The following is a 23,995-nucleotide window of genomic DNA, read 5'->3' as shown; positions in this document are numbered from 1 at the left end:
CGGCCGGGAAGGAGCCGGAGGGGCAGGAGCCGCGCTCCCGGGGAACTGCGGGGGGAGGAAGCCAAGCCACGCTCCCGGGCCAGGATCCTGGAGGAGACGGACACAGGGATTTCCATCCCGCAGTGCCAGCAGTGACTGGACAATAGACGGCGAGCAGAGCTCACACCAGGCGTGACCGCAGCACTGGTGGCCCCAGACACTGGCTCAGGGACAGAGCTGCAGCAAAAGAGCTGACAGATGCCAGGTGTGGATGTGAGTGAACACACTCCGGCAGTAATGGTAAAACCAAACCTCTTGAAGATAAGCAAAAGAACAGAAATAAACCACAGCCAGGGGAGGTAAAGAGGAAACCCAGCTCCGAGCTACCCCAGCAACCTCAGCAGCATCCAAGTCACTGGCTGTGAACTGGTCACTTGTCACCGAGCTGAGCTGTCCTTCCACGCTGGTGCTGCATCCTTTTACCAAAGGGCCTGGTTTGTTACAAGGAAATGGAACAGAACGTGAAAAATGCCTGCACAAGAAAAAAAAAAATAAAGGACTATTATGCACAGACAGACAAGCAGACAATAATGATCTGTCTTCAGCCTGTATTGGAGAGTAGTTCACAAGTCAGGTCTTTGTTTTCCAATTATTGCAACAGGAACACTAGAATGAATAAATCCAAACCAAGTGTCACAACTCAGTGGTCCATCCAGACTTCTGGATGCTGACTTTGGATAAAATCCTCTAGCCTGGACAATCTTTCAGTTCACTTCCTCAGTCTGCAGAATTCATGGATCTTTTCAATGTTACCCAAACCAAGAAGGGACTTCATTATTGATTCTAACAAGAGGAAAATTCCTTCTTGCTGCAAAGACTGAAGTATCCACACTCCAAATTAACACAATTACACAAAAGCACCGTAACAGTTTACTTACTCTTGAGACTCTTGAGAAAACCAAGTTCAGCTTTAAATTTCACACACCACAATTTTTTCTTCCTCTACTGACAAATTTGCTCTGTTTGTTGAATAATATGGTTCAAGCCAATGGGTCTTTTCAGAGGGAAATAAAAATGAGACCAACCAATGCTTCCAGTACCAGAAAAAAAAAACAATCAGGAACAGGAATTTCACAGCCTGGCCTTTCAAAGATGCCCCCACTGAGCACAAGGTTTACAATCATTCTCCAAATGAAGTTATGTAGTTAAAGTTAAATTAGGTAATGAGGGTTCTTAGATATTTCTAACAATAATAAATCCGCTACCCTACTACAGATGAATATGCAAAAAAGTGGTTTTCAACAACACTTTATTGAAGCACTTCAAAATTATCACAATGATACATGTTGCCTTTAACAGAATAAAACCTGTCATGTCATAATTAAAAGGCACTAATCCTGGCACAAAGGTCTACTTACCCACCTTCCACTGGGAGGGAAATAAAAACATCAAGTATTTCACTTCTCCTTTTACAGAGTATGTGCAAAAGCCCCTGTGAGTGCCATTCTGTGTTTGCCATTGGAGTGACACATGGAGAAAGCCCCTGTTTCACCAAGACATGCTGAACAGCAGCAGCTGCAGCCCTGAAGCAGCAGAGCCCTCTCTCAAGGGTCATGCTCTGGTGAGACAAGTTCTGCACTCACGTTTTGGGAACTAAAGCCCTGAAGCTCAGGCACTCACTCACATTATTTCTCCTTTAACATGATTCACTGTCCATGTCACCTTAGAAACACAGCACAATGTCCTGTTCTGCAGCCCTTTTGGGGAGCCACCCTGTCAGGTCAGTGCAGGAGCAAGGCAGGGGAGCATGTGGGCATGCGGGGGGAGCACAGTTCCTGCACAAAGCAAACCAGGACGTGCCACTGCACAGCCACAAACCACAAGGGAAACCTCAGGGACTGCAAAGCTTGATAATCCTGCTAAGCCATGCCTCAGGTTATTACAGATCCCTGCACAGCACTCCTAGATTCAACAGACAGACTGTTTAAGGCATTTTCTTTGGCCTTTACTTCTACCAGAAAGTGAAGATTATGCAGTTTGATATGTCAGCACCCAAAATCTTTCCAACTTGTTCCATCAAGATGCAAAGGGAAAACATAAATCATTGAGGAACTGGATTATTGGTTCCACAGATGACGGAACAGCTCCACATTTGTGCATCTTTCCTGTTGCCAGGTGGTGGGACAGAGCTGCTCTGTGCAGCTGCCCCTGGGTGATGGGAGCTCCCCTGCTCTGTAACTGCACTCTAAGGAAGCACCACCCACACTGAAGCTGGAGGACAGGGACACCCCAATGAAACTCTGCTGCAGAGCTGTGGGGGCAAGCACAACCACTGCTCATCTCATCTCTGCTGCTTCAGGAGCACTTGCACTGAACAGAGCCACCATCAAGGGTTGATTTAAACCCTGAGAGCTGATTCAAACCCCAGGACAGCAGAGTGCCCACACCCCAGCAGGTCACACAGGCAGGACTGCTGTCCAGCTCCCAGCTATTCACCACCACACAGTGTCTGCCTTTTCACAAGAGCTGCTTTTCTTAACATGCCAACAGTCAAGACCTGCATCAGGGGAGTTTCAGGAGTATGTGACATAAATATGACTAAATTGATGTCAAATGCAATAATTTATGAAACTAAAATGCATCCTCAAAAGCAACTTTTGTGAAGAGAATGGGAAATTTAATCAGCCTCTTTTTAGGGTCCATGCTCCCTACAGAGCCTGAGACAAGTAATCCCTGTCAGATTACATTTCTAGAACACAGCTGCAGCACCCAAGTTCAGCAAACACCACTGCTAATGCCTGTGCTGGGCTCCACACCTTTATCAGGCCAGAAAAGATTTAATATTGGACACAAAGTGCCAGATGAGTACTGTTTTCAGTCCCAGGCTGAGAAGGTGTTGAGAAGGAAACAATTCCTCCCCTTTTCAAAGAAAAGGTACCTGGCAAGTTACTCAAGGCCAGAAACAGAACAAGTGCAGCCACTCTGAAGGCTCCTTCCTGCCACAGCAGTGCCTCAACAGCTGTGGAACCCAGCTGGGGCATTTGGGGAGTGTTGCAAATGTACCTTTCAGAGCACACACATCATGGGGGTTCCTGTGTCTCTCCCTGCTATTTACTCCTAGAAACAGAAAGTGGTACTGAGATACCACATCAAGCAAAGAGCTGTGGGGTAGTTCATACCACAGCTGATTTACTGAATGACTGGTGCTGCTATCACACCAACCAGGCTGACAAGGCTTAGTGCACTAACACTGTTTTCACATTTGTGTCTGGAGACCTTTTACTTTGATTATGAACTGCAGGGAGCTTGTTTTGCATGCAGGAAACTCCCAGACATATGCACAGGATCTTCAACAGGTCACTAGTCCTTCCCACCAGCTGAGTTACACATGAAGGATGCTCAAAGACCTGCACTCAGGACTAAAAACTAACCTGACACAGCTCAGGAAGTCTGAAAGCTTACGTGGAGACAAGCCTGAAATAAGACATCCAATTTCTTACCATTAATTGGAAGATACTGACAGACACTCCTATTAATTAATCAGTATCCTAAGAGAAATTAATACAACAAAAACCTTTGGGAAGAACAGTCAGTGAAACTTCAGATTAAAATCACAGCAAAGATTTTGTTCAAGACCTCAAGTCAACAAAAGCCTCACTTTCCACTGAGATAAGAATCCTTCTGCTTTAATTGGCAGTGAATGATCAGGCACTGCAAGATCTGACACTTGTGTAGAAAAACAAAGGTTTTACTCTAGGCTCAACACAAGAACCAAGCTTGCAGACACATCCATTTCTTTCTGTCCTGAAAACTGAGCTCCAGAAGGCTGCCCCTGCCTCAGACCCTGCAGCTGACCAGTGCTTTTCACACACATAAAAAAGCCCTGCAATCTGCTCAGACTGACTATATCCGAGCTTGCTCAGGTAAGGTGAGCAAGCCCCAGGCCTCAAAGGTATTTTTGTGAGCATTTCACTGGAATAGTTGAACCACAGAATATAAATCAGCTCAGGTATTTACCAATCCTTTCTTCCCCCACTGGAATCTTTGGCAGAGGAGACAAACATCCCATTGTGTTTTTCCATGATTTCAGCCACACCAACTCAAGTCAGGCAGTTAAGTGTCAATACAACCCTCAAAACATAAGTTTATTGAATAAAGCTGAAGAGCAGTAAACCAACATATGCATCCACCTAAATAAAAAAAAATCACGTATTTACAAAGTTCAGTAATTGTATAAGTTGTTCACATGCAGAGAGTAATGCACAGGTTAACAATTGGTAGTGTTTGGATGCCATAAATGCTGAAAGCAGTGAAGTAGATAAACACCAAACACATCAAGTTTAGCTATAGGCCAGTTAACTAAACAGTGACCTGGTCCCCCACAAAGATTCACACATTCTAGTTTAGTTTCCTCATGATAGGCACAAGCAAGTTTGCTAAATAAAAGTAACTGTAGCAGTTCTGCTGAACTCGGGACTACAGCAGCAAGTTAATACACCCTCTCGTCTACAGCACCAGAGTATGGATTAATTGAAACCATGCTTCAGAGAACTGAAAGGGGCCAGAAAGGTAAAATGTAACTTCAGACTGAAGGCAGGCAGCGTGTAGTGTCTGTGCAGCAGTGCCAGAGCTGGGGCAGGACAGTAAGGCCGTGGCAGGCTGCATTAACACTGGCTCTCAGAACAGAGGGGACAAGGCTGCTCCCAGCCCGGGGCTCCCAGGGATGCAAACCACGTGAGGTGAGGAGTCACACACGGTGTGAGGCAACACAAGCAGCTGCACATGGATCTGCACACACCAGGAGCTACACTGACACTGCTGGATGAACAAACCAGTCTCAACAAGGCTGTCCCTTTAGATATGCTGAAGTCACTGAGAAAGTAAAGCTACAGAAACGTTACAGTCTTGAGTTTATACACACTTCCCTAAGCTGCAGGAGCTAGTCAAGAGACAGGATCAATTCATTGGCTCTCTTGTGCTTTGACACAGCAAAACATTTCATTGCATGTGACAGGCTTTGCACGTGGTTACATCGAGAAAGCAGGCGGGTCTAGAGTTGTCACAATAGCCCAGGTATTCCATAGCACCAGGTGAAACTGTGCCCAGCCATTCCAGGAGCAGGAGAGACACTGACAATTACACACAGATTGTGCTAAAGGTCAACAACTGCCTCGATACAAGAGCATCAGTAATTTGGGTGTCATGCAGCTGCTCAGAATGCATGTTCTGGTTTCAGAGAGAGACCACGAGTATCTGGAGATAGAAAAATGTATTTGAACACAGCCTGATGTTCCTAGTGATTTGTTTTCATGCTGGAATACTCCAATTTTTGAAAGTTTGACAGAACAGTCCATTCCCATCCCCCACATAAATGTTAAACAGAAGCAACAGAATGATTTTAAACAGATGACTTTCCTAATTCATCACGAGAGTTTTCCTTTTCAAGTGACAGGATCTCAGCTGCAGATTAACGATGCTGATCTATGCCTTGTGCTCCCCTCTGCAAACAGTTTCCATTTCTCTGCTTACATACACACATCACATGCATCTGTGAGATCAATCAGTATCCCACAATTCACGCTTAAATGTTTTCTAACTACTGTATGTGGCATCTTACAGAATCTTAATGCTGTCAAGCATCAGCATCTTCAAGCCACTAAACACTAGAAATAAAACACTTGCTGAAAATCATATAAAAACCTGGCCCTGAAAAACCAGAACAGAGTGTACCATCGTAGTTAACATGGTAGAGATATTTCTTTAAAAAGCCCCCCCCACAACCCTCCCACCACAGATGGTTGTAAAATAAATATTTGTGCTGACTTTATCATGACAACTCTAGTTGTTTTGTGACAGAATAGGAATACAAGTCTTCAGCAGTGCACATGAGAAATGAACCGTGAAAAGGCAGATTCTTGATACAGGATTTTGGGGTAGTATCTCATTATGGAGGGAAGTGGACAATTGAGATTATGGCCAACTGGTACTGGAGATTCCAGGAAGACTTCAGCTTCTTCTAGATTTTGAATGCTGAATAAGCCACTGAAGCGTGATATCTACAGGGAGAGAGAAGAGAAGTTCCACATTCAAGTGTCTGTATTGGTATAAGTGGCAAGGCTTTGGAATTCCAGTGTCCCAAAATTGGGACAGGAATATCCCAAACCTTCTCTAGAGGGTGGCCCAGGGCAGATGAACACAATGATTTTCTGGATGTTTGCTGTCCATGCTTTGATCCTGTAACTGTTCAGCATCCTTTAGGTAACAATGGCAGGCACTGCCCCACACATCCTGGTTCCTCAGTTCAGTCCATTTCTAGGAATAAAATATTCCTTCATGGGACACTTCACTGTGGCTCCAATAATTAATTTTAGATCAGCACTGCTCTGTTCAGCCAGCCTGCAGCTCCTGCTCAGATGAGAACCAAGCTGGTTTAGCCCTGTGGTACAAGGCATGGTGCTCCTCCCTGCCTGGAAGAGGCTCTCCTAAGGAAGGCAAAGGCCCTGCCTTTCCCTTGTTTAAAGTCTGTGTGGATCTCCACACAAGGGACTCTCTGCTTCCATCCAGCATGTCTGAACATTTAACTGATGCTAAGGTGACAGAGGCTTCTTGGAAGCCACAACTGCTCCACAGACTATTCCATTTTCCTAGAAAGAAGCTTCTTCCCCTATAAAGCCATCCTGGCATCCTTTAGAGCTTCTCCTGGGGGCATCACTCTGAAGCTTCCTCATCAGCAAACTCCTGTTACCCAGGCAATGCACCAGGGTTAATCCCATGGCAGCCATAGAAGGCATCAGGAAAAGGGTGGAAAGTGTTGTTAATTCTGTTTTCACTCAGCTGAGATTACTCAGTTTACTCACAAAGCTTATGGCAAATACCAGAGATTACAGGGCATGGTTTCTGCTTTGAACTCCAGAAGTTCTGAAGCATATGATGTCTGTGCCAGAAAAAGGCACTCTCTGGCTGCAGGGGACTGGCAGATGCCACAACACAAACTGCTCTGATAACACAGCAAGGGAAGGTGATTATTTCAAGGGAAATAATCTTGGGAAATAAACTTGAGACAAAACTTGCTGCAAGTACTTGGCATCCTGACCAAGTGAGGCAGAGGTGACAGCACCTGACAGAAGTAAAAAATCATTCAGGCCAAGCCAATGGACTAGTCAGCTCTTTCCTGCAAACTGACTGAGGATAGGAGCAGATTTCACAGGGACTGGCATTTTTGGTAACTACAACCCCTAAAACTTTAACACCAGTCAGGCCTCCTCACTGCCATCAGGAGTTATACTGAATTTAATCCATGCACTCACACACTGGTCTTTGATTTGTTCCTGGCTTCCTGAAGACAAGTTTGTGTTTAAGAACTTTAAATCCCCCCAGTCCATCCTCTGACAGCACTTCATAATTCTCAGGGGTTTGGGTTAATAGTTACCTATATTATCTTTCTCTTTGCAAGAAATTGAGTAGCAGCAGATTTCTCTGTCCTGAATAGCAGCAAGATTCCTAGGAAAGAGAGCACATGTCAGCACACATTTCACTGACACAAGGGATCTTACTGACAATCTGAGCTGCTGCTCCTCCCCTTCCCCACACAACTTGTTCTGTACAGTATTCAGTTACCTGCTGTTGTTGGGTTTTCCACTCATAAATGCGAGCTTCCTGATCTAATAACAGCCCTATGTACATGAATTTATTGAGTAAGAGAAATGTTTCTTAGCAAGGGTTAGACTTACATCTTTTCAATTAGCTGTTTCTCATCCAAAGCATTAGGAAGGTCTCTCTTATTTCCAAGTACTAGAACCTGAAATCCAGAGAAGGAAATGGTTGTGGCTTTGCTTAAAAAAAAAACCCAAACAGACAAAAACCCCAACCAAAACCAGAAAACCAACAAAGTTTAGGGGAGTCTCATGAGCAGTCTGCATCTGCCTATTAAATGTAATGGAATGAGATATCCCAGTTAAACCAGATCAAGAAAGAAGAGTGACATAGTCACAGCGAAAGAGGGGGTACAAATCAACTGTTCTGTGCAAAGAGCAAGCAAGAGAATACATCAGCTGATAAATCTGAGAATATTTGCAGCATACTCATTGAGATTCCCCAAATTTACTCTACACTTCTGTGGTTAACCTTTAGTCAATGGCACAAACTCATACTGTGGAATCCTCTAAACTACTGCTTCAATTGCATTTATTATGTTTTGTGAGCACTGAGTGAAATAAGACCACTGAAGGTCAAAACTTGGTTTAAGGCACTAGGGGCAGACACTGTCCATGCTTATACTGACCAGTAAAGTTGGGCCTTATAATTCAGAGTTCAAGGCAGACTTCAGAGTTGCTCAAGTGATGCACATTCCTCAGAGACATTTAATGGTGTTTAAGGTGATGTTACTTACAGGGATTCCTTGTAACTGGGGCTTATCTAGAAGATTGTGCAGCTCATTCCGAGAGGCTTCTATTTTGTCACGATCTGCAGCATCTACCATGTAGCTTTAAAGAGAATTTCAGGTTAGGTCAGTGACACTGAGCTCCTACAGAAACATCACTCTTTTTTTTTTTTTTTTTCCTTTTACACTGCCAGCTTTGGGCACATTCAACAAGGCTTTCAAAAAAGCTAGGACTTCTGAGCAAAGAATTCAGTTCTTTAAAAAAAGTTCTCTAAGACCAGAGCAGAAGGAAGATGCTTTGAGTTAGCAGTGCCACCCAGTTCAGACAGGGAGGAGTTAGTACTCCAGATCAGACACTGATAAAATAACCCATCCTGAGCCCTGAACTGAAGGGTGAACAAGGTCAGTGTGGTTGCAGTGCAGGTTCAGAACCACAAGGAGAACTAGAGAGTGAGGCATGCAGTGTTAGGGAGGCTCCCAGAGAAGAGAAGGCCGTGTGAAGGAAGCAGAGCTGAAGGAAGGACACTTACACAATAGCATTAACTCCTCTGCAATATCGCTCCCACATGCTCCGGAATCGGGGCTGCCCTCCTATATCCCAAATCTTAAGGCAAGGGGAGAAAGACAATTTAGCCATGCACGGTGTTTAAACATGTCAAGCAAAGATAAGACAAGAAATCACTACAGTTTTTCCTTTCTCCTTAAGCAGCTGCTTGACCCCTCCCATGTTTAAACAGGAATAATCCCTTGCACAGCTGCTCAGAGCTTAGGGCCCAGCAGCAGGAGGTGCAAACTGGAGCACCTTGCACCAGATGTAAGAACATCCCGTGTATGAGGGTAACATACTGAACTACACAAGAAAACACAATGTATTCACTTTAAAACCCTTCCCCTAAGCAAACTGATGAGCAGGAAAGCAGCATCTCTGGGCCTCAAACACTCAGATCTAAGCCAGACAGCATTATCACAACAGTGCTTTAACTAGTCCATGAACCTGGGAATCACACACAGATTCTCATTTCAGAAACTCCATAAATAAACATAAATGTCTTCTTAAGCTACTCGACAGATTTAGCTGAGCCTCTTCAGTGTTCTATATTTGTCTCAAGGCTGGAAGCAAAACAGAGCAAACACGTAAATTTCAAACCAGAACCTAAAGGAAACAGTCAACAATGGCAACATACCTTTATTGTAACATTACCCTTTGTAACTTTCCTCATGTTGAAGCCCACAGTAGGAATCATATCTTCACTGAATTGACCTGACTGGAAAAAGAAGAAAAGAGAAAGTTAAATTTAGTGCTTATCTGACACAACTGGTTTACATAGTAAAATATCACAAGCTTTTTCTAACCATTCACCTTCCAACTGAAGGTTTTACGGCCAAGAAGTCGTGGATGTTAAATCCATGTGTACTGGAGCTTGTGTGAAGTCAGACAACTCGTTTCTTACAAGCACTGAAATCGTTTCTCAAGCCTTGAGGCAGCCAGGGGAGCAAAGTCACCTGGGAAAGAGCTTTGCACAGCTTAAAAGATGGACAGCCAGGGCCAGGGGAGGAAGGAGCCATTCACCTCCTTCTGCTGGAGCCAAGGCCTGCCCGTCGGGATCTCCCACTTACCTGGGAGCTAGAAATTTCCAGAAGGGCTCCCTCTGATGCAAGCTGCTCTCTGGCCAGCCTTGGCAGCAATAAATCACTCCTGTGGAGGAAGCCTCCAACCCACAGGTATGGGGTGACTCCCTGAGGAGTGTGAAAGGCTGCAAAGTGGAAGGACGGGCCGGGTCAGCTTCCTGCCAGGCCAGTGTCCAACATGTGCAGCAGTGGCAAATGCAGCTCCAGAGGATCTGAGCTTGTTTCCAACAGCACTCCCAGCTGGGACAGAACTGCTGCAAACAGCACTGCACTGGAGAGCCTCTCCAGTGGCAGATGTTTGACTGTCTGTAACACTTCCATCTGCAGCAGCTTGAGAGCCAAGTTCCCAGCTATCTCCTGCAGCCATAACAAGAGTTTCTAACGCTACTACAGATTTCTCCCTTGGCTGTTTGGCAGAAGGTGAATCAGCCACAGTGGCCATTATGAAGCTCACTACATCCATTATGTGTAATAGAACCAGACAGTCAAGCACATTTGGAAAAATTAGGGTTGATCCCAAAGCATTCAGTTGTTTAATTAGGGTTTGGTATCACAGCAGCAAAGTCTGCATCTCGCCCCTGCCACTGGCCAGAGAAGTTCCCTGGGGTTCAAAGCCTTTTGGGATCTCTGAAGCAGGCACATCACCCAGAGTTAGGGCCTGACTGCCCTCAAGCTGCAAGGAGCAACTGAGCCTGAGCATGAGCCTGAGCCTGAGCCTGAGCTGGCCACGAAGGGCAGCAGCTCCTGGCTCGTATCAGGAACAGTGTGGGCAGCAGGAGCAGGGCTGCACGAGGAGCCTGGGTCAGACCCTGCAGCACTGCTTCAGAAGCCACTGTAACCCTTCTGGCAGCGTGGGTGCCCAATGGGAATGCCAGTCCAGGAAATGCCCATTCCTGCCCGAAATGCCAGGGCCTGAGCTGCCCAGAGTGACCAGCACAGCTCAGAGCCCATGGTCAGCTGTGCTGCCACGCCTGGGGCAGCTCAGTTCAGCTCCTCAAACCCATCTTGCCTCTGAAGGGTCACTTGCCAGTTGCTCAAGCACCACAGCATTCCTGCCTCCACATTCCTACCTCCACAGTCACACCCCACACCCACAGCTCCTATCCCAGCTCTCCCAAGCACTCCCTGAGCCTCCATCTCTGTGCTGCTGAGCCTTACCCCAGATGCTGCCAACTATTCCCACTCAGATCCTTCCAGAGCTGTTCTTATCAATAGGAACACATTCCAGGAACCTCCTGGACTCATCACCTCCCTGCTGGGTTTATTTCCAGCAGACATGTGGGAAGCTGAGGTGCCCTATGAGAACAAGGCCTAGCCACACTGAGACTTCTCCAAGCAGCTTAAGGGGGATTTTGGTGCCTCTTCATCCTGGCCTGGGTGGTCTAGAAGAGACTCCCACCGGGATATCTGCCTTGTTGGCCTGATTCCCACCCATAAACCACCTCATCGTGATCCTCATCAAGATCTAGGCTGCCCAAACCCTCCCTGCCCATCCCTGTGAGGGTTTACAGCCCTCCCTTGCAGCACTCCCTGTGCCAGTCATCCCACTAATTGCAGTACCCATTTCATGCTCTCCCACTGCTCTTTCAGGTCCCAGATTCCTGCAGATTGGAGCAGCACTCCATTTGCCACATCTTTAATGTAATGTTGAAATTACTGTGACCCACCACAGGGAAACTTTTACAGAATCTTCAGGAAAGCTGCTGCATCTGATTCCTTCCCAAGTGCTCACTACCCACGCTGCACATCCCCTAACTTGTTTTGACTTGCTTAAAACCTCAAACCCTTAAACCTGCAGTCGCTCAGTTGAGTTTCAGCTGTTCTCTGCTTTGCAGAGGGATGATCCAGAGCTGATGAACACATGGGTCAGCTCAGGTCTTCATTTGAAAGACGTTCCCCTGATATGAGTGTGGGTGTTCCTCTGCTCACCAGACCCAAAGAAAGCTATTGGAAGTCCCCTTCTCTTTTAAGACAGGTCAAAAATTGGTTAAAACTATTGTAAAGGATTTTAGCAGCAGACAGTGATCTCCTTTGATGGATTCTGCTACCACATTCAACTGCCTTGGCCCAGAAACTGTTCTCTACACTCAGAATTTAGAGGGCTTTTGTTTACTACCTCCTCAGAGGAAAAAAGCCAGGAATTCAGCTTCAACTCAGAGCATTCATATGCAAAAACTACTCGAAGAGCAGCACAAAAGGAACATACTTTTACTAGCAGTCACTTGGTTTGAATCAGCCTTCCCTCCCAGAGCAAAGTACTCGGTGCTATGCCTGTGTGCTCACAAGAAGATGCTTTCTCCTTCTAAAGCACCAGCTTTAAAACAAGTGTGATATGCACAGCACTATTTTCAATTCCCGATGGGAAAGCCTTTGGCTGTTGTCACACACAGCAGCGCTGCTCCAACACTCCTCAAGGACAGCAGCCTTGATTTCAGCCCTGGAGCCCACCCCAGCAGGCAGCCCCTGAGCTCCCTGCAGGCTCCTGGAAGGACAGGAGCTGTCCCAGCAGGGATCCTGCTGGAAGCCTCAGCCCCGAGGTCTCACAGACCACGCAGCACCAGCACAGCACCAGCACAAACCGAAGGTCACCAAACAAAGTTAACTCCAAGCCTGTGGGAGATAAGGGCCAGGGAGACTAAACAGAGCCGATTTCAGAGGCCACATGCACAAAGAGCCCCCAGAACTAATCCTTCAGCCTCCTGGTTGGAGAGATGCTCCCTTCAAAGCTCCTGGAGAACCCAAACATGAGATTTTAGTGCAGCATGAACCCACTTGCCCAGATGAGTACTTATTATTCAGAGCAGCAAAACTGCATCCAGACTGAACTAAGGGACTTTATTCCATGGATCAGTTTGGGTTCAGCTCACCTTGTATGCGTGGCAGCAATAAATCACAGACTGCAGCATTTCTGAACAAGCCAGCTACAGGTACAGCTCATTTCCCAGAGGAAAACTTTGGACAAGTGACAACTTGTCATCCCCTGACATTCCAGGAGTGTATAAAGGATGCAAGTTTAGTCTCTTTTATAATTTAATTAATATTACAACAACATTATTAAACCTACCATTTCCAGTTGTCTTGAGTCAAACCATAAACCAAACAAAACGCATTTGGGTTTCTTCATCTGCCTTTCCAAAACCATAAGCTACAGCCAGAAACTCAAATTCCAGGCAGTTATGGAATAATAGAGTGGTTCCACTTGGGAGGAACCTCAAAGCCCATCCAGTTCCACCCGCTGCCATGGGCAGGGGCACCTTCCACTACCCCAGATTGCTCCAAGCCCTGTCCAGCCTGGCCTTGGACAGCTCTGGGGGCTGTCAGCCCCCTAAGCAGCTTGATTCTGATTCCACAGCCTGCACAAGGACATTGTTTGTATCATCAGAGAAGGTCAGGGCAGCCTTTAGTTTGCATCTCATAAAGCTGACATGATTCACGACTGTTATGGGACCCATTTCTTCATAGGAACTTTGCTATCACACAGGAAAGATTGTTTTATCTTTAATCATAATACTTTACATCCAGCTAGATGAGATCACAAACAAGCTTAACCAAGTAGGAGACAACACCACTGGAGTATGGAATCCAGCCAGGACACTCCCAATCCACCTGAACCAGAATATTACACTAAACCCTGCTGCTCATTCCTAAAAATTTCTTTCTTTTTGCACTAAGAAAAAATGCTGCATGTCTCCAAAATGTCTTCTTAAAAAAAATTATTTAAAAAGCAGTGCAATTTTAGCATTATATCAAGCTACCCCTACACTAAGCCTCCTCTGCAACACTCATAGCCTCAACCAAGCAGTGCCTCATAAATGGACAAATCAACTTTCTACAGTCCAGCTTCCTTCTTTAGGAAATGCTTCAGCTTTCCAGCCACTTGTGATCATGACCAGAAGCCTGAACTCCAGACTAGAAACTTCAATCCCTGAAAGGCTTCCCAACAGCACTTCCAGGAATGATTCCAAAACCAAAACAGTGGTATATGACAAGAAAAGGCATTTTTATTTCCCCGGCCCTGAGTTTAATTGAATATTTAACAGGACATGGACTGCTTAGCAAATACCTACCATAAAGAAGGCATATGTCTGTCTAGAAGGCAGTCAAGTAAGAGCTCAGGACATTTCATGTTTCTGATAGTCAAGAAAAATGTCCTTATCCAGATGTTACCACTTAAAGCTCTGCCATTGCTTACAAAGTGCTCTACAGGAACTCAGAACCAAGATGGAAAAAGGAGATTCTGATTTCAGTCACCTGTTTTAGCCCATCTAGGGTACAGCCAGCAGGACCTCAAAGAAAGGGTCTGAGTCACCTCCTAGGAGCTTTATTAGCTAATGAAGTGATGCAATGCATTTCAAGAGACTTCTGCCATTAAGAAACACTTCAAATATTATCAGCCTTCTCCCTTAGCCATGGTGTGTATGAAGTGACAACACACGGGATTTATGGCCTACCTGGGTGGTTCAAAAGGCATTAAAACAGCAGTGGAGCTCTTTGGAGCAATATTTTTCTGCACTTCTCTGGTGTGACTTCAAGTCAAAGTTACTTCTAACAGTCATGAGAACAGAAGGAAGTTGCAGCTCCCAGCTGGCCAAACGAATCTTTCTTTGAGAGGCACTTCAGGAATTGCCTCTCTCTAGAAACCACAGTCTCATTCCAACACTTGCCAGATATTCCAAAGTTAAAAAACCAACCACACTAATTCAGGCTCTGACACAAATCCTAAAGAGGGACCTTATTTACCCTGTCACTACAAACAGGTTGAGTTTAGCTCTTTGAGCCTAATAACTGTATCAGAAAAGTCCAACTTCTCCCACTCCTCCAGATCTCTGCTCACTGACTATCAGGCTAATGAGCTTCAGTGCCAAACACCTGGAGCAAGGATCAGCCTACCAGGCGTCAGGAAATACTTCTACAGAAACACCAGCGCATGCCACTCTTCCATGCAATAGGCTGCAGGGGTGGGTGCCCCGTTGTCCCCCGGCTGCAGGGGTGCCCTGCTGTCCCCTGGCTGCAGGGGTGGGTGCCCCATTGTCCCCCGGCTGCAGGGGCGGGTGCCCCATTGTCCCCCGGCTGCAGGGATGGGTGCCCCGTTGTCCCCCGGCTGCAGGGGCGGGTGCCCCATTGTCCCCCGGCTGCAGGGATGGGTGCCCTGTTGTCCCCCGGCTGCAGGGGTGGGTGCCTCGTTGTCCCCCAGCTGCAGGGGTGCCCAGTTGTCCCCCGGCTGCAGGCCTGCAGGGCTGTGGGCAGGCTCAGCTTACTTGAGTCGTGTTTCAGTGGCCTCACACGGCCCCAGCAGCCCCTTGTGCTCCCCTCAGCAGCACAGCCGTGGCTCTCAGCTCCAGCTGCCAGGCTGAGGGAATGGCCAGGAGCTGCAAACACACCAGATCCTGCAGAGGCTGTAAATAATGGGCATTTCCAGGGCTCGGCTCGGGAGCCGACAATTCCACATGCGATCCCGGGATGACGTGCAGTTTCTCTGAAGAAGGGCCACAGGCCATCCACATTATTGAAATTAGGACCAGGAAGAAATGATATCCTCCCTTGTGAGCAAGTTTACTCACACACATGGAAAACTTATGCTTAATATCTAATTAGAGACAGTGACTAATGCAGAGCCTTAGAAAAGCAGAAGCTGCATTAGCTGAATCCAGCTCTAACGAGATTTCACTGCTAACATTGGGTTTTAAACCTCCTCATCAAACTGAACACAGGAGGGTTGGTTGGGGTTAGAAGGGACATTCAAGCCCATCCAATGCCACCCCTGCCATAGCAGGAACACTTTCCACTATCCCAGGCTGCTCCAAGCCCTGTCCAAGCTGCCCTTGGATGCTTCCAGGGATGCAGGGGCAGCCACAGCTGCTCTGGGCATCTGTGCCAGGGCCTGCCCACCCTGACAGGGAAGGATTTATCCCTAATATCTCATCTAACCTCTCCATCTCTCAGTTCAAATCCATTCCCTCTTGTCCTCTCTCCAGGCCCTTGTTTAGCCTGATAACAAATCAAGTGTCAGTTTACACTGGAGGAATAAATGTGATCAAAACCCACCACCAATCTAGAAAAGGATTATTCTAGACCTGGACTGTCTGCCTCTCCTGGCCTGTCCACTTCAGCAGCAGTCAGGCCTTGTACCAGCTTCCCTGTGTAACTGGTTGAGTTTTCCCTCTAGTTCCATATGCCTGCTTGGATGGGCAGAGATTACATTAGACATTTATATTAGATTAAACTCGCTGTTGTCAGACTGGCAGCAGCCCTTTGCTGGGCAGCACACAACCTCCTGAGCCACACCAAGCTCCTGGTGAGCACTCCAGCCTTTAGAGCTGTCCTACAGGACATCTTGCTGTGTCATTCCTTTCATTTCAGTTTTGAGGAATCCCAACAGCCTCCTCCACCCAAACCATTAACTGGCCTGCAGAGAGCAGTTGTTCTTTCCCTGCACTCATCCCCAGATGCAGACTCTGAACTAAAGTCAGTCAAGGAAGCAAATAAGAAAACAGCTCTGCAACTGCACTGTTCTAAAAAGTGATTTTGCACTGGAAACTGAAACTTATGCCATTATTTTGTTTAAACCAATAATACAGACCTGGGCAAACCCTTTCCCTCTGCTTTTTTTGTGTAAAGACTCACTAGATTTCCTAATTAAAAACTTCAGAAATGTGACCTGATGCTTCCAAACTAAACCAGCTAAGGAGGCTGTGTCAGCACGCCCAGCAGCTTCCTCCTTGCCCGGGGTTTTGCAAGGCTCCCTGAATGGCACTCACTCAGATAAATGCCTGGGTGTGATCCTAACATGTGGTTGAAACCTTGCAAGATTCAACCCCCGCACAGGAGGTTGGAAACAAGACTCCAGCTTTACTTAGGGAAACTTCTCCCACTGGAGACAACTTAGATGGACTCAACTGATGTGCAGCTACTGCAGCTCTGACTGTTGCACACACCTGCACTGAGTTTCACAGGTTACTCCCCAAACTCGTGCTGCTGCTACTATACAGAAGCAAAGCATTTTTTTTGTCAAGTGCCATCACCAGGAGGACTCCAGAGGATGAAAAGCCTCCCCAGAGCCCCCAGCTGCAGAAACACTCCAAGCAGTACCAGCTCAGCAGCCACAGATTGAGGCTGTACAACCCTCTCAGAGCTCCATTTCTACAAATCCAAGCCCAGATGTATTGGCAAAGCGTGAAAGAAAAGGCTCCTGGCATTCCTGGGTTACTCCAGCAACTTTTAGCTGACAACTAGTCAGAGAAGTTACCTTTCATGAAGTAACCCATTTTCCATGATCATCAGGAGCCCACTGAGTGCTCACACCTGAGCTACACGAGGGCTTGGTTATGGTTTGCCAGGATGTTTGTCAGTGTGCAAGGATGATGCATAACTGCAAGAGAATGAAAGTCCTTTTCCCAGCCACTAACTCATTCAACTGGCACTTAAATAAATACATTCTTACAAGTATTCCATGGTGCTAAGGACACAGCCTCAAAAGCCAAGAGACAAGCTGAAGGTGTGCTCACTCTAAAGCTGGAGACATCAGCCTTCTCATTCTAGGTGCACTGCACTCAGGTCACTCACACTCCCTAAAAAACCAAGACACCCTGGCTGTCCATTTCAGGAGCTGTTAAAGTCCAGCTTGTCTCCTGGAATGTTTTTCATCCCAGAAATCAGCAGAGCAGGGCACTGATGAAGCTGAACACGCCATTTAGGCAAAGCCACTCTTTATCTCGCTCAACAATGGAAAAGCTTCGTGTAGGAGTATTCCCACACCCTTCCTTTACCTGCTCCAGGCACATCACCAGATCAGCAGGCCCCAGTGCTGATGGGCTGCTGATGGGCTTGTGAGCTGTACTTCTTAGTTAAGTTACGCCTTAGGAGAAAGGAGATTATTTGATATGGGTTCCGGCAATCGATAAGCAAATATTTGAGAGGAGAACCGTGAGTAGGTGCTAACACTTAAATGATTTAGGACTACCGAAAAGCAGTCAAAGGGAGGCGGCAGCTGAAGACACACAATGTTATCTCCACATCTGCTAACAGAGCCCCGCCACACCGACACCCTGACTGAAAGGCGCCTCCGAGCCCGCTGTGGGCCGAGCCTGCTGCGGGATCGGTGGCCCCGCGGGTCCCCAAGGGTTTACGGAGGGCCGGCGGCCCCCGAGGCTCAGCCATCCCCCCCAGCGAGGGCTCACACGCTGCTCCCCGCGGCCCGGCTCGGCTCCATCCCCGCGGCCCGGTCCGGCCCGGCTCCATCCCCGCGGCCTGGTCCGGCCCGGCCCGGCTCCATCCCCGCAGCCCGGCCCAGCCCGGCTCCATCCCCGCGGCCCGGCCCGGCCCGGCCCCCGCCCGCCCCGCTCACCGCGATGACGTTGACGAAGGTGGTCTTGCCCGAGTACTGCAGCCCCACCAGGGTCAGCTCCATCTCCTCCTTCCAGAAGAGCGAGCGGAACCAGTCGAGCAGCCGGGACAGCAGCGCCAGCATCGTGGCGGCGGGCGGGCGGGCCGGGGGCGCTGCGGGCCGGGCCGGGGACGCTGCGGGTCGGGCCGGGCGATGGCTCCGGCGGGCCGGGACGCTGCGGGCCGAGACGCTGCGGGCCGGGCTGTGCCGTGCCGGGCCGGGCTATGCCGTGCCGAGCCGCGCTGGGCCGTGCCGGGCGCTGCTCTCGGCCGCTCCGGGACAGCCGCGCTCGTCCGGGCCCGGCTCCCCCCGCCGCCCTCACGTGACGCCGCGGTCACCCGGCCCCGCCGGCCCCGCCCCGGCCCGCAGCGCCCCCTGGCGGCCGGAGGACCCGCGGCGGGAGAGGGCGGGGCGGGACGGGGCCGCCATGTTGGGTGTGGTGAGGAGGGTGTGTCACACCTGAGCCGCCATGTTGGGTGTGGTGAGGAGGGTGTGACACACCTGAGCCGCCATGGTGGGTGTGGTGAGGAGGCCTGTGTCACCCCGAGCCCACCATGGAGCGGGGCAGGCAGTGGTGACACCCCTGACCCCACCATGGAGCAGGCTCTGCCCTGCCCTCTCCATCAAAGGCTCCATTAGGTTGGGGAAGACCCCCACAGTCATCAAGTCCAACACCACCTTGTCACCACATCCACTCATTCCTCGGACACCTCCAGGGATGGGGACTCCACCACCACCCTGGGCAGCCCCTTCCAACACCTGACCACTCTTTCCATGAAGAAATTCCTCTTGATGTCTAACCTGAGCGTCCCCTGGCACAGATTCTGTCTGTGTCCTATCGTCCTGTGTCAACCCTCACCCCTCATGTGCCATCCCTGCGGTGCTGTGAGGGCCCCTCATGGCCACCCACAAATCCAATCCCAGTTTGCAGAGGAATTAGGATTAAAAAATCTTCAACTGCAATATTCCCAGTTATCCCAAGTATGTTTTAACCAAGTGAAATACAAAACCTTTTTGTGCCCACAAAACTTCCAAAACCAAAGGGACAAGCCACTTCACCTCATTATTCCCTGTTAACCTCACATAAACCACATGTTCTCCAGAAGTTTTTTGCATGGACTTTGTTAAACTGATTTTCTGCTTGAGCCAAATAAACTATAAGTAGTAGATAAATAGGTAACACTGACCAAACCACTCCATTAGGTGCATTTATAACTTAGTTGAGGTCACTTTAGTTTCCAGCCAGGAAGCACTTCCGAGTGGAGTTGAAGGAGTAGCATGCATTGCATGGACTTTTTGGGTGATTTACCAGGGTTCTTGTCACTGTAACTGGGGTTATTTCAATTCGCAGTCAAAGTAAGCCCAAATTCACAAATGTTGTGGCTCCAGCTCCCTGGGGAGTTACACAGTGGCTTGTGCACTGTGAGGCCAGGCAGAAACAAATGGAGAGGTAGCAGAAAAAAAATCACAAGGAACCTACAGGATGGTACTAACTGGTGTCTGCTCACAGGGCCTTGCACAGGAGGAGCAGCGAGTGCTGCACGCAGAGAATAAATCCCATTTCCATCCCTCCTCGGGCTCACGGGGCTGGGGAAGGCACTGCCTCAAATGCCAGAGCTCTGCCACACTGAAATGAGGAATTCCCAGCTCCCCAGCGGCAGGGAAGGCATTTGTGCCTGTGCTTTTCCACCCCAAAACACGGCTTTCCTTTGTATCCATAAAAAAAAAGCCAGCTAACATACTCCTTCCAATTAAGCTGAGATATGAACTGCACTCTGAAAGTTCTTAATGCATTCTCTGGTTCATTAACTCAGAAAATTTCATCCCCATGGTTAGCCCTATCAGAGAGGATGGAATGCCTGCCACCAATTAGTTCTAATAACGAGCTAAGTTGTGCACAGATTTCGGAGCCTGTCATTAGTATGAGAAAATAGGACAGCTCCTCTCAGAGCAGAATATCTCACTGCCCGTTCCTTTAATTTGTCTCTGGCTGACGCCTCCTCCCACAGACAAAGGAGCTAATTGATTTGATGAGTTACAGATCCTGCTGTGTGGCACCTCCCCTGCTGCCCAGCGAGGAGCTGCAGCCAAAACACAGTGACAATATTGCTCTGAGCTTCTGCTCTCCTGCTCCCTCACAGTCAGTCCGTGCTCTAAGGAGGCAAACACATATGCCCTGGTAGTGCCCTCTGCTCCTTTGGGTGCTGATTTTCTGTCAGGGATCCAGCTGGGTTATAAAATGTTATAATATAAAATTATGCAATTTTTAATAATTTATATGTTTATATTGTATATATAAAATAGATTAAACATTATATAAATATTTAATATATAATAATTATATATTATGTATAATAAATAATATATAATTATAATAATTATTATATATAATATATTATATTATATATTTTAAAATATATCATATTTATATATTATTATCTACTGTTCTATAATAATATAAATTATATATTATTTAAATATGAACTATTAATATAGTAATTAATAAATTGATAATGATATTATTCATATACTAATTTCTGAATTAATAAAGTTAAAATTTATATAAATTTATATTATATGAATCATATAGATAATATAATTCATTAAAAAATAGATAATATTTTAATTTAAGAATATAAATTATGTGAAGTGTAATAATATAAAAATGTTATAAAATGTCTTAGAGACTGTGGGTGCCTCCTAGGTCAGGATCCTCCCTTTTGGAGGGAGGGAGAAGCTTTTGGATCTGGGGAATCTGAGGGCTGTGAGGATAAACGGGAGCCTCACTCTGCAGTGCCAGCAGGCAGCTGGGGGCTCTCTCCAGCTCTGCTCTTTCAAGGCTCACTGAAAATAATATCAAAAGAAATGGAGGCAGATGATAGCAGATACAATATATGTGTCTTCTTATGTTACAGGCTCTTAAAGGAAAGGGTAAGATTAGTGGTCACCTCTGAAGGGATGGACATTAAATAGCTGGTTCCTCAACCTGCCACAGCCTGTAAGTGTCCTCCTGTCATTTTATACAGCATTTTTGGTACTGCCACAGCATAAACAGTCATTAAATAACCCGAGGAGGCAAAGGTAGGATTTCTCTGTGTCTTCCTCACTTCTTCCCTGAAAAAATAAACGTGTCAGTTGTGCTGTTACTGCTTGAGCTAAACCAGAAGCATTCCTTTGCCATGAAGAGTGAGACACACCATGAAAATTAAACCATAACTTATTTCCTCAGAGGTGTTTGCAGGCTGCCAGCATGCCATAAAATCCTGCCTCTTTCTGCAGCCCAGGAAAGCACCAGGTGGGGAGGAGAGGGGAGGGAGGTGGCAGGGAGGGCAGCCCAGCCCAGCCAGGGCAGCAGCGTGACTCCTGCGCGAGGCCTGACGTGAGCAGCAGGATCTCATTTCCCAGCGCCACGGGATCGCAGCCCTGCAGCAGGGTCGGGTGAAACTCAGGGGGTGCATGCTCAGACACCGAGGTGTCTCCAGGACTGCCTGCAGGTGAGCCCAGGTGAGAGTCCTCATCCCAAGGTGCCCTGCTGTCAGCTTCATCAGGAGGCACTGCTCTCCACACACCTCCTTCACCTTGCAGCAGTCCCCAAGGCTGGAAACGTGGCAGCTTGGTGGCTGGCAAGCTGTGCAAGTGTCTGTCACTGCCAGGGAAAATATAAATGATGGCACTCACTTCAGCATTTCGGTTTCGTAGGTGCTGGCAAACATTCCCCAGCAGGAGCTGCTGCATGCAAGTGATGACCTTTAGGAATGCTGGCATCTCCCAGTGCTGAAGGAGCAGGAGCATGAATCAGCAGAAGGAAGCAGGAAAAAAAAAAAAAAAGATAGTTAAAAAGGAGCCTGCTGTTAGCAGTAAGTTAAATAAAATTCTCCTGGTCCTCCAGTCAGATTTATTGGCAGTGACCTTGGCACTTGCAGAGCCCCCTGCACAAAAGCCAGGCCCAAGCTTGCAGATTTAGTGCACAGTCAGGGCCTTGGCCAGCCCAGTCACCACATTTCACCCTTTCTGTGATTTAGATTTTAAACCTACAAGGAAACAAAGCCATTCTTCCAGCCTAAGCACAAACAACCTCCAAATGAGGCTCTGAAAGGTGGGCACAGAGCCCTGGGCTCCAGCTCTGCACAGACACCCGTATGAGCAGACTCAGGGGCAGCAGCACCTTGGGAAGGCCACAGCAGGGACTCCTTGGTTAGACTGAGCCAAGAGCTGCCCACCAGGGACCATGTGCATGGTGCCAGGCCAGGGGAGGCATTTCTGCAGCCTCTGCTTTGGGGTAGAGCTCCCTCCCAGCTGCCAGGCAATACCCAAACAGTGCTGCAGCCCCTCTCCCCACAAGCCCCAGTGCCCACAGTCCGGGCTGCCCTGTGTATTTCAGTCCCACCAGGAGTTGTGCAGCTCATGCCCATCAGCCATGGCCCCTGGGCACACCCTGGGCACCACCCAGGCTATGGAGCAGCTCTGAACCCAGCAGCATGGCACTGAGCCTGCCTGTGCAATCCCGTTTATTCCAGTCAGGATTCTCTGCCTGCTGTCAGACTCTGCCACAGCACCAGGACCAGCCTGAGCCACGGCTCTGGGTGCTGCCCTTGCCTCACTTATCCCTTCCCACCCTGGGAAATGGGATTGTGCCTGGCACAAAGGTGATGCGTCCCAGTTTCTGCACAGCTTGTCCCCAGAAGGAGCCCTCTCACTGTGAGAGGCACGGGATGAACCCCAGCAGAGCCCAGACTGGAGGCTGCGATGTCCCATCGGGCCCCACTTGTGTTCCTTGCGCATTAATTTCCCCCTTTCTTCTCAGGTTTTCTCCTTGGCCAGCGGCTCTGCTGCCTTTGCTTGGATTTTCCAGCAGAGGGGGATGCAGCCTCAGCAAAGCCGTCCTCCTTCCCTGAAGGGTTTAGCCGTGTCCTCACCTTCATCCTCACCCTCACCCTCCCCTGGCTGGGCTCCCTGCTCAGCACAGCCCCTGCCTGGCAGTGCCAGCACCCACACCCAGCCCTCCCCTGGCACACGGGCACCACAGGGTCCGGCAAATCTTCCTCTCTATTTTTCGGGATAAATCCAAAGTGAGGGATGTTATCAGCAGTTCCCAAGGGATGGACAGCAGGAGCAGCAAAGCCAATCCCGTGTGAGCCCCAGCCCGGCTGGCAGGAACATCCCAGGGGAGCTGTCCCCAGAGGTGTCACAGGTGTCACCACACTCTCACCTTGTGCTGAAGGAGCATCCAGCCTGTGTCAGATGCTGTGAGGGGCAAATCCCAGCTGGTGCCTTTGCTTTTAGTGAGGGAAGAAGGAGCAATCTACAGGTACAAAGAGGCTCCCACGAGCCCAGCCAGCCGAGCTGCACTCATTTACTCCAGCCAAACAATGACCTGCTGAGAGCAGCACCTGGTGAGAGTCCTGAGCTGAGCAGGGGACCTTCATGTGTGTCAGTGCTGAAACCAGGAGCAGAAGGGAGCACCCAGCCCACTCTGCAGTCTCCCTTGCATTGGATTTTGGGTGCTCTGCTTGTCTGTATTGTCCTTTGTCATGTCTGGAAGTCACCTTCCCTGCTGGCATTTCATGGAGCAGGGCCATTGCAGGAGCTGAGCACCCCACACCATCATGTCAGAGCTGTGCTTC

At 48.2% G+C, this 23,995-nt stretch overlaps 1 protein-coding gene across 1 annotated transcript; it reads right to left on the bottom strand.

Moving 5' to 3' along the window:
* Positions 1-1,271: 1,271 nt before the first annotated feature.
* ARL8B (ARF like GTPase 8B) lies at positions 1,272-18,714 on the bottom strand. The gene is made up of 7 exons (XM_054639798.2): positions 18,333-18,714; positions 9,544-9,624; positions 8,890-8,963; positions 8,369-8,462; positions 7,710-7,777; positions 7,409-7,479; positions 1,272-6,035 (listed from the first exon to the last, which is right to left on the bottom strand). Exons 1-7 carry the CDS (start codon positions 18,453-18,455, stop codon positions 5,986-5,988), a joined length of 561 nt encoding a protein of 186 aa, XP_054495773.1. The 5' UTR covers positions 18,456-18,714; the 3' UTR covers positions 1,272-5,985.
* Positions 18,715-23,995: the final 5,281 nt, after the last annotated feature.

The sequence above is a fragment of the Agelaius phoeniceus genome, chromosome 11 (genome assembly GCF_051311805.1).
Source record: "Agelaius phoeniceus isolate bAgePho1 chromosome 11, bAgePho1.hap1, whole genome shotgun sequence".
Lineage (NCBI taxonomy): Eukaryota > Metazoa > Chordata > Aves > Passeriformes > Icteridae > Agelaius > Agelaius phoeniceus.
Note: the sequence above shows the minus strand (reverse complement) of the source record. Positions and strands in the feature narration are given on the sequence as shown.